Source organism: Anarrhichthys ocellatus, unplaced genomic scaffold (genome assembly GCF_004355925.1).
Source record: "Anarrhichthys ocellatus isolate YVR2014 unplaced genomic scaffold, GSC_Weel_1.0 scaffold13, whole genome shotgun sequence".
Lineage (NCBI taxonomy): Eukaryota > Metazoa > Chordata > Actinopteri > Perciformes > Anarhichadidae > Anarrhichthys > Anarrhichthys ocellatus.
This window is the reverse complement of record NW_022280043.1, coordinates 1,790,563-1,803,463: the sequence shown is the minus strand read 5'-3', so window position 1 is coordinate 1,803,463 and position 12,901 is coordinate 1,790,563. Positions and strand designations below refer to the sequence as shown.

At 42.0% G+C, this 12,901-nt stretch overlaps 1 protein-coding gene across 5 annotated transcripts in view; it reads left to right on the top strand.

Moving 5' to 3' along the window:
- fhod3b (formin homology 2 domain containing 3b) overlaps nt 1-12,901 on the top strand; it is a 77,900-nt gene that overhangs the window by 51,909 nt on the left and 13,090 nt on the right. For 2 of the 5 annotated variants that reach the window (XM_031853623.1, XM_031853619.1), the window contains exons 6-15: nt 5,606-5,700; nt 6,499-6,610; nt 7,496-7,590; nt 7,934-8,077; nt 8,246-8,493; nt 10,296-10,424; nt 10,536-10,706; nt 11,819-11,881; nt 12,415-12,525; nt 12,699-12,833. In XM_031853623.1, the coding sequence (XP_031709483.1) occupies nt 5,606-5,700; nt 6,499-6,610; nt 7,496-7,590; nt 7,934-8,077; nt 8,246-8,493; nt 10,296-10,424; nt 10,536-10,706; nt 11,819-11,881; nt 12,415-12,525; nt 12,699-12,833 (1,303 nt within the window). The remainder of the gene's footprint in view (nt 1-5,605; nt 5,701-6,498; nt 6,611-7,495; nt 7,591-7,933; nt 8,078-8,245; nt 8,494-10,295; nt 10,425-10,535; nt 10,707-11,818; nt 11,882-12,414; nt 12,526-12,698; nt 12,834-12,901) is intronic. The other 3 variants (XM_031853620.1, XM_031853621.1, XM_031853622.1) reach the window with 3 other exon arrangements.

Below are 12,901 nucleotides of genomic sequence, written 5' to 3'. Positions count from 1 at the left end.
TTTTAACAAGTGCACCTGAAACACAAGACCCTTTTGTTTAAGTTGTTGTTGTTCACTATAGTGTTTCTCCGTGTGGTGGCATTACATTCTACATGTGGCAGATCAGCAAGACAGAACATCAAGTGGCACGTCTGTGTACCAAAAGTGTGTGTCGCTGCATACAAACACAATAGCTGCTAAATGTACTCTATGGACTGTTTCATACACCACCTGTCACTTTAACATTACTCACAGGATAGCAAGTAAAGGAATCAAGTAAAAAAGAAACATATGCTGTTGTCATGTTTTTGGTTAAGATTAGTCCCACCCTGTTCTCCCTCTGTGTCAGACCCTGCAGCCCCCCACAGCCCCCTTTAGATCCCCCTCACTTGAGCAGACGGCTTGCATCTGAACCCAATTCAACCCCACCTGCCTGACCTAAATTCTGCCTTCCCCCTTTTTCTTCTCCCTTCATCTGTAGAAGTTTTCAGCCTTAGCAAACCGACTGGCAGTGGAATCATAACGCTGCAGCATGTTTTACTTTAACAGAATTCAGTATACAAGCCAATTATATTCTAAGATTGTTTGATTTGGTTCATTTCTAAAGCTCTTACTTTATCATCTCCGACCTTGCCTTCTAAGATACATAAACTATAATTTGGAAAATAAATACATCTTTTGCAGTAATGTAGCACACGGGCAGATAGACTGAAAGCCTCAGCACTGGAGTGGGTTTTTTACAGCTGATTCCTGAGAGCTGACTGTTTTTTGGGACTGAATTCAGCATATGGCTGGCCAGAACCAGAGCGAATCACACCATTACTCTCTCAAGAGTTGTAAGAATTTACCGCAGCTCATCTTTCAGTTCACTCTACGAGTGGGTGGATGGCATGCAGTAGCTTTTCTCCAAAGTCTTCCCCACTTGGGCTTTCCCCAGTTGTTCATTGTCCTAACGGGATGTTCTGAAATGCAGTACTGTATAAACTGAAATCTATCTGCTTTATACTATTTTGAATGCAGAAGAAATGGAGAAATATTACATGTATTAACCTTTTGAATTTCTTTGCAGTGTTGTAGTCTACTCGGCTCACGGTGCCTGTAGAGCTTGCTCAGCCAAATACTGGAAAGGCTCCCCTGCCTTACTTCATGCTGTTGTTCCATGAGGTTTGTTTGTTTGTCTGTAGGGAATTTGTTTTGGCTTGGGCCCTCAGTAAATTGTGTCAAATACTAAGTATTCCGGACAGAAAATGGAAGCATCCCCCTGTTGTTTTACTGTATGGGGCTCAATGTAAGTCTGGCAGTCAGCTCTGAATTGGTCTGGCGGAGGCCGTTTGTCTGGCTCTAATGGTCTCCGTCATTAGCTGAATAACAATTGGAACGTATCATGAACATGTCTTATTCAGTTAATAATTGTCATGCGTATTAACGGGTCTTTTTATGGTAGACAGGCTCTAAATGAGAAGTTAGCTGGAGGCAATGATGTAGTCATGTTAAATGTCAGTAATGTAATGTTCAAGCGCTTGCTGGATCACTATGGACAAACCAGTGTCTCTTTCCATGTGTTCCCAAAGTCTAGCGTGGACACTACTCTTGAATTTAAAATAATCTACTATAATTATGGTGCCACAATAGAACAAGAATCTACATTAAAAGATATCTTTTTTCCAGACTTTGCAATAAACCCCAATTAGCTCAGGTGGGTTCAAGTCCTTGTAACATACATGTTGCTGTCAGACCGTTTGGCCGACCCAGTTTTGATGAATTCCAAAATGTAAATGAAACCAAAGTAGTAGTGGGGAACGGTCTTATAGAGGGGAAGCTGTTGAGTTGATTTCTTGCAACTTCACAGATAAGTGCCTTTTCCCCAAGTCAGCTGGCTCGTGTCGGCGCTGCCACCCAGACCTCAGAGTGCTTCTCACCTCGGCAGTGGTCAGGGAGCAGCCCTTCCTGCACATTCCTGGGGCTGTGGAAGATAATTGCTGTGGTTTATGAGAGGGAGAGGCCCTGAAGAAACACTTCCACCAGACCTCAGTTGCATTCGTTTTTACTCCTCTCAGAGTTCTGGTTCAGACACAGGAACAGGGTTTGTCTCTTCCACACAGTGTGTGTGTGTGTGTGTGTGTGTGTGGTTCCCTTCTGCAGCTGGATATCGTTCAAGTGTTCTCTTCACTCGTAACGTATGTTAAGTATTGAAAGAAAGGGAGTGTGAGAGTGCCAGGCTGCTCATTGAACACTTCCAAGTTTCTTTTTAGCTAAATCTTTCTTCCCCATCTATCCTTTCCCATAATGGCATACATTTAAATTCTAATCACTGAGCTTTGAAGGCAGCTCGTTGTCTGCCAACATCTCATTACGTGACATACATGCAAAGGGACTTAGCGGTGTTATTGTTGTACTTTGTGTGAGGTATTATAGAGCTGCTCATGATTACTCGAATGGAGGCCCCACATTTTTGGCCCCAGATCAGTGGAGTCTGTCCTGTACAGACTGAGCACTCACATGCTCTTCTTATTAACCCTCTTCCAAAGTTATTGATGACTGTCTGTTTTAGAGTTTAAAAACAAATCCTATGTTCTGGACCCACACTCAGCTATTCAGAAAGTTACAACGCTGGGAAAGTATACCATACTATAATGACTTAATCTTACTTTTAAAGCCTGAACTGCAACTCACAGGTAACTTTCCATTTTCCGGAGCAGTTTCACGACTAATTTACTCACAAGTGTGTGGAAATCAGTTCCATTTGAAGTTCACAAAAGGCGAATGTTTTGAGAGTCATTAGACGTTTCCTTTGGACAGTTTCTGACCAGACCCTTAAGTTTGCAGTTTTCCACAATGAAAGTGTTTTTTTTTTTTGTTTGTTTTTCAAACAGTTACAGTGTCATTTTACCCAACTGTTCACAGGGTAACTGCAGTCCATGTGGTTTCTGGAACTCAAAGTTGAACTGTACATAAATGGCAGCTGGCATTGAATAATTCCAAGAAGCAGTCGTTTTAATGAATCTGAGAGAAAAGTTAATGATTTTTTTGTGGTTTCTGGCGTCGTTCATAAGTGTTTGAATATCATATTGTTTCCGTATCTCAACTGCACACTACATTAGATGAACATGATGTAGACATTCACTCAGATTTTATTTTACTTGGCTACATGCATACAGTTTAAAAAAAAAAAGCCCAAAACCTTTCGTTGATATCTTTAAATAACGTCTTATGATAATATGTCAGAATGGTCTAAAAGTCATTTGATTTTGTGGTTGACTTTAGGGAACAATCAGTAACGTCTCATCTGTCAGCAGCTGAACATTCATGTTGCGTAATAACACTTTAAAAAGCCTCATTAAGGCCACCTATCTTTTCTCACCCGTGTTTTCAATGGGACATTCCTCAAAACCTCACCAGATACTGTACACAGGTGCACACCAGAGATAAAAGTCTGCGTAGTGATGATATTGCAGGTCAGACATCGGCTACCAGTTTGAAAAAGAATTACGTAGATTCCCTTCTCAGTCAGCAAAACTCACAGCTGTTTGCGTCTGTGTATAAAGAGTTACTGTTAATAGTTAGTTTAGCCACTTTTTACATGCTAGTTAGATCTTTTCTTTTTTTTTTCCAAACCTTAGGAATCCATTCTGGACTCAATAGACCAGCTGTAGGTCATGTCATTACTGCTGTCACTCGTCTGTCAGCGGTGATCTCATACAAAGGGGGGGGGGGAGTCACAGGAGAAGGTGACACTCTGGCCCGTGCTGACTGAGGAGGTTAATCATGTTTTCATAAACACACTCTGATGTGGTCCGCTTTGGTTCACCATGTTGTCCAAGCTGAGCTCGCAGCAGGAGAGGACTGTTAGGAATGCTCCGGCCTGACATGTTGTGAGTAATTAACCCTGATTGATAAAAGATGAACTGCCCCTGCTGCTGCTGCAGCGGGCCGTCAGCATGCACACACACACACACACACACACACACATGCACTCATGCATCCACCCACCCACAGACTCTCACGCACCATGCACACACAGCAGCTGCACCTGGGAATTTTGGCTTATCTACAGCATATTCATGATTTTCATACCCCCCTAGAGAAGAGGAGAGGAAAAATATGACAGAATCTCATCATAACATGTCTGGAGAAACATGGCAAGAGGAGATTACATGACATTCTGTTTAAGAGCCCTCAATAAGTCTGTTTAAGTATTTTATCTAGTTATTGGTCAAAGATTGAACTCTGACAGTTTCTATGTTATTTTTAACAGCTCAAAACACCTGGTGTGTCAGCTTTGCGGCCCATGAAGGAGTCTCCAGCTACTCCTTTCTGTACTTGATCAGCACAAGCTCATCACCTTTTGTCACATTTGAAAAAGACAGGAATTTCCTGTCTTTTTCCCAAAGTTCTCTTAGGTATTACCCCCCCCCCCTAAAAAAAAGAAAAAAGCTATTCAGCTTCTGCCAAGAACTATCAACCAGGCCTTCCAAAAATGTTCCACTTTCAATGTCTTCACGTGTTTATACAACTAAGCTTTTTTTCCCCACATGTCAGCTAATGTATCACCTAAAGTTGCAGTGGGTTCAAGCTGAGCTCATCCTGTTGCTGTGGTCTTCTGTGTGAATGCATTAAGTACCCCGTGGATGGCCACTGAGATGGTGTTTAAAAAAAAGCTACATATTTAAAAGGAGCTTTTGTCTGTTCCACTTCTTTCCAGCAGTGTTTATCCCCCCCCCCCCCCCCCCATCTCCTCCTTTAACAGAAGTCCTACACTTGTAGTGCCCCCCCATAGAGATCCCTTGGCTCTTATCATGTACTTATTTATGTATCCTGTTACAGTTGGAAGTCATGTCAGCATCCAGTGAGGCACTCAAGGCGCTGAAATATTTCCCTCCATTTTTGTCCACTGACTTGAGGGACGAGAGTCATTTTTCTTTTTTAGGTCCTCACCCAATTGTTTTGTTTAATCATGATGGGCAGAGGAACATTATGAAGCCTTTTCACTAACAAAACACATTTTGTTGGCAACTGTGTGGTTGTTATACGTGCATATGTGACAGCCACAGAACATTCTTTGAAAAATCGACGTCATTGGTCAGATACTACTGTGTAGGTCCTCTTTACGGACATATAGGGTGGGCTGAAGATTGTGAGATTGTATTTTTTCTCCCTATTTTTTTTACATCTTTTACATGCTTTTCTGTCCAGCACCTGGTATTTAGCATCTGGATGCGCATGCTTTTTTATTTTTATTTTGCATTACACTGTGAGTTGTACAAAAGTGGTATGATGGTCAATTTTCTGTTTTCTGTGCTACATCATTATATACATAAACGCTTCATAATTAGCTAAAAACAAAGATAGAGGGGCATTTTTAGGGTTTCTCTTGGACTCTAAGGCAAACCAGATGAGACTTTGCTGTTAAAGTTTCACCTGCTTTGCGTAGAAATGCTCCCACTCAGAATCGTGCTCAATGTTAATAACAGACCCCAAACATTTTTAGCAAACATTTACTGTTCTTCTAGTTCTTCAAGCAGGACAAATGTGGACAGTTTTTTGTGAAAAGAAGAAAAAAAAACTTAAATGGCAGATGATTAACCAAACTCCATCTCTTTCTTTGTCTGTCTCTCTCTCTTTCCAGCTCTCGGTCAGATAATGCTGTATGTGGATGGGATGAACGGCCTCATATCTCACACTGAAACGGTCCAGTGGCTTTACACTCTGGTTGGATCCAAGGTAAAGATTATGAACACTAAACACAGTAGATATACTCTACAATCAACTCAGCAAACCCATCTGTGCACTGACGACATTGAAATAATCACATACTCCTCACATACCTTCCTCTGTCATTGTGATCCCCTCGGCCCTCTAGTGGTCAGATTCTGTAATGTGAAGCATATTTGCAGCAGAGGAGGGAACTACGTTAACTCTTCACTCTCTCTGCCTTCTCGTGTTGAAATAGTTTTTGGCATTCATCTTTTTTTTATTATTTAAAAAAAATATCAAAACCCTGTTTTCCCAATAATTTTATATGGCAAATTTCCACTGTCAGTTATCATTTTGACTGTGATCATTGACTGGGGTGTCGCTTGTCGTGGTAGTGCTGATGTGGCAGCTCTTTAGACAAAAATTTTACTAAATTAACACTGCTTTTATCACCACTGACATGATCAATTGTCACTCTCAAGCAAATTAATAAGTGTAAATTTAGAGTTTTAGTCGACTGCAACAGTATTTTAAGTCCCTTTAACTGTTTGTTATAGTCCAGTCTTTTATTTTATTCTGATTGTCACAGGAAGTTCTTATCAAACTCTCAAGTCGTCTCAGACAGGAAAAGCTTTTTTTAGACAATAGGATACCAGTAATAGTCGGAAGTGCTGGCGCATCACCCGTGTTGAGCTGGTCCATTTCTTTGAGCAAAAGCATTACATTTACAGTTGAAATGAAGTGGATTGTGTGGTACATGCTTGGATTTAGGGGCTGTTGTCACATTGTGATTTCTGTGTGTACTGTATTTTTCTCTTTGTGTAGTTCCGTCTGGTGGTGAAGACAGCCCTAAAGCTGTTGCTGGTGTTTGTGGAGTACACCGAGTCTAACGCCGCCCTGCTCATAAAGGCTGTGAACGTTGTGGATGCCAAAAGAGGTGAGCATTAGGGAGACTTTGGGATGTTAAAGTCAATACCTGCAGACAGACTATCAGGGCATCAAGACCTTGCCAGACTCTGTCGATTCATCGCGTGAGGTATTACACCAAATTAGTTTTACATGAATGTTTTTTTTCCAGCTAATAACAGATTGTTTTCATACCTCTAAAATAAAATTAGCATTGTATCAGTTGTAATTCGCTGTTGTTAAATGTTTCAAGTGAAACCAGCAGTGAAATATTAAAGGAATACCGTAAATAATGTAAAAATGAAATAATGTAAATTCCCATTTCGGATAGATTTCTCCTTCAGTTCTTCTAGTCAAGTCATCCATGGCGGCTGTAGTGCTGCTCAGCTGACCGCAGATCACAGTTCCCTGTTACACAGCAGTCAGATCAGTTGTCCTGGGCAAGCTCTCTAGCTATGCATGGAACGAGGCTTATTGAGAAAGACTGTAACTCCTGTCTGCAGCAGGGTTCAGTTACCTGCCTCTCTAAAGGCTCCACATTGTACAACAGGCGGTTGAACATCAGCCGTGCTGGGGTCGGGTATCCCTCTGTCTCAGCTCCCCGATCCTGTCACTTCTGCTGTTGCGTAAGAAGACTGAACCTGATCCCCAGACTCCTGTTGAGAAGGAGGTGGACTTGACACTTGTGTCTGAGGCACGCGGCTGCTCCGGTGCAACTCGCCCCTGCACTGTTTTTTCCACTGCCACTTTTTCTAGAGGAAAACTGCTATGGCTGCATTTCTCTTACTCGAGCCATGAGATGACAAAACTATTTTTACACTCTAAGATCAGCAAATGGATTAAATAAGACTTTACTATAACCCGGTGGAGTTTCTCTTTTGATATACAATGTGTTGCATGCCTTTTGCTGCTGCAGAAACAAAACTGTGGTCAAACATCATGGAGATCCTAGATGAGAAGGATGGAGTGGATACAGAGCTGCTGGTGTATGCAATGACACTCATCAATAAGGTCAGTGAAAGAATACAACTAGCTCCTTAACTGTCTTATCTTCTCTCTTGGTCTCTATCTCTCAAACCCCCTCTGGGTTTCTTATCTGCATTGTTCCCAAAATGTCATCTGATCTGCCAGAGCCTTTGTCATATTGAGCTTTTTAAAGGACTTCAGTAGGATCTGAGTCATTGTCACTCTTCTCGCTCCCCCTTATTAAGTAAAGGAGTCGTTGCAGCAGCAACAACATATTGATTTCATTAAAGATAAGAATGGATTGTATAGTATCATGTATATAATGAACCAGTTTAGAACTCTTATTGTGGTTTTTTTTTTTCTTCTATTGAATGTGTTTGTGTTTCAGACTCTGGCAAGCCTCCCGGACCAGGACTCATACTATGACATGGTGGACTGTCTTGAGGAGCAGGGCATTGAAGCCATGGCCCAGAGACACCTGAGCAGGAAAGGCTCTGACCTCGACCTTGTAGAACAGTTCAACATCTACGAGGTAAGAAAGCATACACTGCCACATTATCTCATCACAACTAGCCTTAATGTCACTTTATTGGACATGTGTGTCGCACAATCGACTGAGGTCACATGACTTCTCACACACTTATACGGCAGCCAGCAATGAAGCGTGTGCCAAGGTTTCTCTGTGATGCCTTTGATCCAGATGATTCTCCGACATGAGGACGGAGACGATGAAACCCAGTTGCCTCCCAGCGTCCGTAAGGACCGCAGACGGGCCAGCGTTGGTGGCACCAACGAGAGGCGAGGCCTGGAGAGAAGACGCAGCCGGAGACATTCACTCCAGAATAGCAGAGGCCACGCTTCTGCCCCAGCATCACCCAGCGGCCCTCATTCTCATGCAAGCAGCTTCCTGCCCTTCGGTGGCCAACGCATTGAAGACATCAGTGAGAGGTGAGGCCGGGGGAGGACAGAGAAATGGAAAAGTGGAAGATTTTCAAAAGAAAATAAGAAACTTAATCCTTTCTTCTATTTTAGCTTGAACTTGGTCCCATCCTTGTTTTAAAAGTTCAGCCAGCTGGGTTTTGTTTTGATCATGTATATTTTAAGCCCTGAGAGATAGCTGTTGTATTATATTTCAGCCTTGCGTCTATTCTGTCCAGAGCCAAAGCAGAGAATTTAATTATATAGTAATTTAAAGAACGGCAGAGAGGAGACTGTTACTGCAAAGTGACATTTGAATTAATTTCCCCACTGTCAAGACGTTTCCCTGCCTCAGATGGAAATAGAAAGCTTCTGTAAACACATGATATGAGCTATCTGCTCTCTGTCTCAAGTCATGCTTCCTTCAGTGAGAGTGGAGTTAACTCAGACTCCACAATGCCATCTGTTTTTTATACAGCAAACCTTTGGGACTACACAAACTCATAGAAACCACAACTGGTAATTCAGGCAAGAAGCAAATCGCAATATTGTTTAATTGTGTAGTAGCTTGGACTATGCCCTGTAAAAGCACCAGAAAAAACTTCACATGAAGTCATTCATTATTCCACTTTTTATTATAGGCCATATATGAGAAGACAAAAATTAGCCAGGAAGTTTAAACTAGGAATTGTTTGTCGCCTAGCATATGCCCTAATATTCCTGGTAGCACTCAGGTCTTCAGGTATACTTAAATTCAGTCCAGCAGGTCATATGATACCGTCATACTGGACTAGCTACTTCCAGTCCACCACAGGAAATCCAAGCTGCCTTTGAAGATCACCATTTTCCATATTGTTAATGAAATGCAGACATCCGAGACAGATCCAGAAGAAAAGTGGCCACAGACTTGTGAATGACAAAGTATCCCAGACTATCTGCTCAAGCAAACAGCATATCTTCTACATCCCCAACACTTGTTATTCAATTTAATGTTTTTCCCCTCAATTAAAATCACAGGGCGATGGGTTTTTTGTATTAAAGGGTAACTTTGGTATGTTTCACATTAACCCATTTTCCCCTTTTGTGTCCTACTGACTAAAGGGGACTACAATTTTCGAAACTGGTCTCAAATTGATCGAGAACGCTGTGGACTGCAGCCGCTAAACGGGCTGCAATGTAATTGCAGGACAATTCATTTCCGTCAGTTTAAGTCCTCTAAAAGTGCTTGTTTTTTGCCACTGACGGACTTCTTTTTAAGTGTCGGACAATATTATGGAAAGGACCCTACAAAGAAATATAGTTTAGTTAACCTTTCCATTGATGTGGTCTGTTTTTATTGTGTCTCACCAGGTTTTGCTCAAGAAGTCAAAATCAGCTTAATATGCAGCCATGACAATAAAAATATTTCAGATAACACTAAGCTACGTTTTATGTACTCCAACACAACGAACTCTGACGACACCGGCTCTCCTCTGTACAACTCTCACTCTCGTTTCCACTGTTGCCTTCTGGCAACAAGTCACATGACACAATAACAAGCAGACTGAATCAAACAAAAGGTAGAAAGAATTTTTATTTCTCTGTAGGTTTACATCATTTTGTTAGACACTTAGACAGTTGTGAAAACCGACTAACCCTTTTCAATATCTTTCAATGTTTGTCTCTCTTGTTGTTCTTCCAATGCTTTCGGTGTTTGTCATTTCTGTCTGTTGTCTCGCCTGGGCTTTCCTCTGCTCTGTGTTTTCATTGTCTCTGTCCACTTTCTCTTTTCTCTTGCCTGCCTACATCCTCCCTTTCCTCCTTTCAACCCTTGATCCCTCCTCTCACCACAGAGAAGAGGACGAGGAAGAAGAGGAGGAGGAGGAGGAGGAGGAGGAGGAGGAAGGAGAGGAGGATGAGGAGGACGAGGCAGATTATGAAAGTCATCCAGTCACTGAGTCCTCTAGACAGGGCGCTCACAGGTATTCTAGGCCAACAGGTTCCAAGCGTCATTCCCCTTTTCCCTCATACAGTTTCTCCCTATAGTTTTTCTTCCATTTGGACTCCTACTCTGTTGTATTTTGTCATCCTAGTGTGGCTCCATCTGTAGCAGACACTCCTAACATGTGTTTGAACTTAAAGTGTATGGGCAACATCCTCCTTAAAGCCAGTGACCAGCCAGGGCAGAGAGAATATCTCAGCGTCAAGACCAGGATATCGTCTCCTGTGTCCATTGCACCTAAAAAGAGGACCTTTAGTCCTTGGTGGGTTCCTCCCCGGCCACCTGACTGTGATTACCGTTATTGTCAGACTACCCCAGCCTCACCCCCCTTCCCTCCCCCTAACCCTAGACCTCTCCCTCCGTCCCCTGACTTGAGCCAGAGCCAGGTGTCTGTCGGAGCCGAGGGCCAGGCCAGAGAAAGGCACTACAGTTAGAGAGCAGGAGCTACAGTTCATTTAATTGTGTTAGACCATTACGCCTCACAGCAAGGAAACACTCCGTCATCCCCATCACTGGTGTCTGTGTCTCTTTGTAGCTCACTGTACACTCAGTAAAGACACCTGCAAGCAACATACGAGTAAAAGCACACATAGTAGTTCTAATTTTTTTCTAATTTTCAATAATTCCTATCTTTTCTTAAAAATAGATTATTCTCTACAGCACCCCATCAGGTTATTTGTGTTAGACATGCTGTGGCTTAGTTCCTCTCTACCTCCTTCATCCTTTAAAAATGTTTTCTTGATCATAGTTGCCTTTATTATCCCTCAGATGTGATTTATGTTGCATGATCTGCCATCTCCAAAGACGTACTGTACCAGAAAAAGAAAAATCATAATTACTTCATTTTTTAAGTTGCTGGAAAGCATTATTTTTGCTGACATTTACTACTCATCTGTCTTCCATTGTGGCTCTGCACCACAGTTAATCTAAGACAAATCAATAAATTAATTCAAAGCATTAAGGAATTCAAAGTTTACAACATGAGTCACTGTCTCTTAGCTGTTCGTGTTTCTGCAGAGGTCTGTAGCAATAGAAACATGATAGTCCACCAAAGCTGGAATGGCATAGCAATTCCTTAGCATTGTATGCTAAATTCCATCTAAGCACTGTTTTCAATACAGTTGACAGTAAGTAAAATAGTTGTATTCATTAGAATTGTACTGCAGTCTTATTACCTTCTAAATGGCACACTGAATAGGTAAGACAGACAGAGATATGGTCTTTCCCCCATTGGCTCCGTTGCTTTGTGGTCTTGCAGCCCTCCAACCTTTGACCGCTGTCTCGCTATGTTGTTTGTATGACTAACATATAATTATTTGATCTTTGGAGTGTCTGATCTGACTGTTACTCTCTTTTTCTCACTTCCATCTTCAGTCTGACAGATATATACAACTCTCCTACATCTTACACAACTAGAAAGCCCAGCTGGGCAGAAAGGTAAGGCCAGGTGTCAACGGGTCAAGAGTAACAAGAGTGTGCAGGGACAAGATGTATGAGGGCTCTGAGGCCTTGTGGTTTACATTAATCTCAGGAAGATGTGCACATAATTCAATCTGCCGGAAAAGTTTGTTGTTGAACACTAGTGTGTTTCCAATCCACAATGTGTTGTGCAACCTTTCTAGGACAAAATGTGCATAACCTTCTATCAGATTCAACAAATACAAGGCCTCAAAGAACAGAGTAGGTGTAGCGAAAAGATGCATTTAAGAAAGATTGTCCCCATGCACATACATGGATGAGCAGTGCACCTGCAGATAGTTGATGGCCTCACAGGAAAACTATTCAGATGCAGAGGGAGAAGTGCTTAAGAGCACTCAACACAGTCATATCTCAGTGTAAGCTATCCAGCAGTATGACATTGGAATTCACATCACAGATTCGGGAAGTGTTGTTTATCGTTCTTCTCTGTCTTTCAGTGGAAAAATGTTTTCGGAGCGAACAAAGCATTTATTTTCCCCTTCTTTTAACAGAATCAGTGCCAATGGCAGTCCATACCCTGGCAGGCACAAGGCTCCTACATCACCCATTCATCGCTTCACTACTTCAGCAACCTCCACACCAGACTCCAAAGCGGTTGACAGGTTGGCATCTTAACTTTTCCACAGCTGATGCAGAACATTTTGTCTGTATGGTTGATCATATACCTATAAAGCTCCCATTTGAAAAAATATGTGTAAATACCAAAATCAAAATACAAACCAATCACTCAATTTTGATAATGTTATCACATTTGTTCTTTCTCTTTATCGTTTAGACCTGCTCTAGGAGGCTTGCTCACTTCATCGTACCGACAGCATCAGGAGTCTCTGGCTGCGGAGAGAGAGAGGAGACGCCTGGAAAGAGAAGAGCGTCTGCAGAGAATCGAAAGAGAAGAGAGGAACCGTTTGAAGTTAGTCTCACCCAACGGAAATACTACATGACTTCATGTCAGAAAGAATATATTATTTATTTACTTTG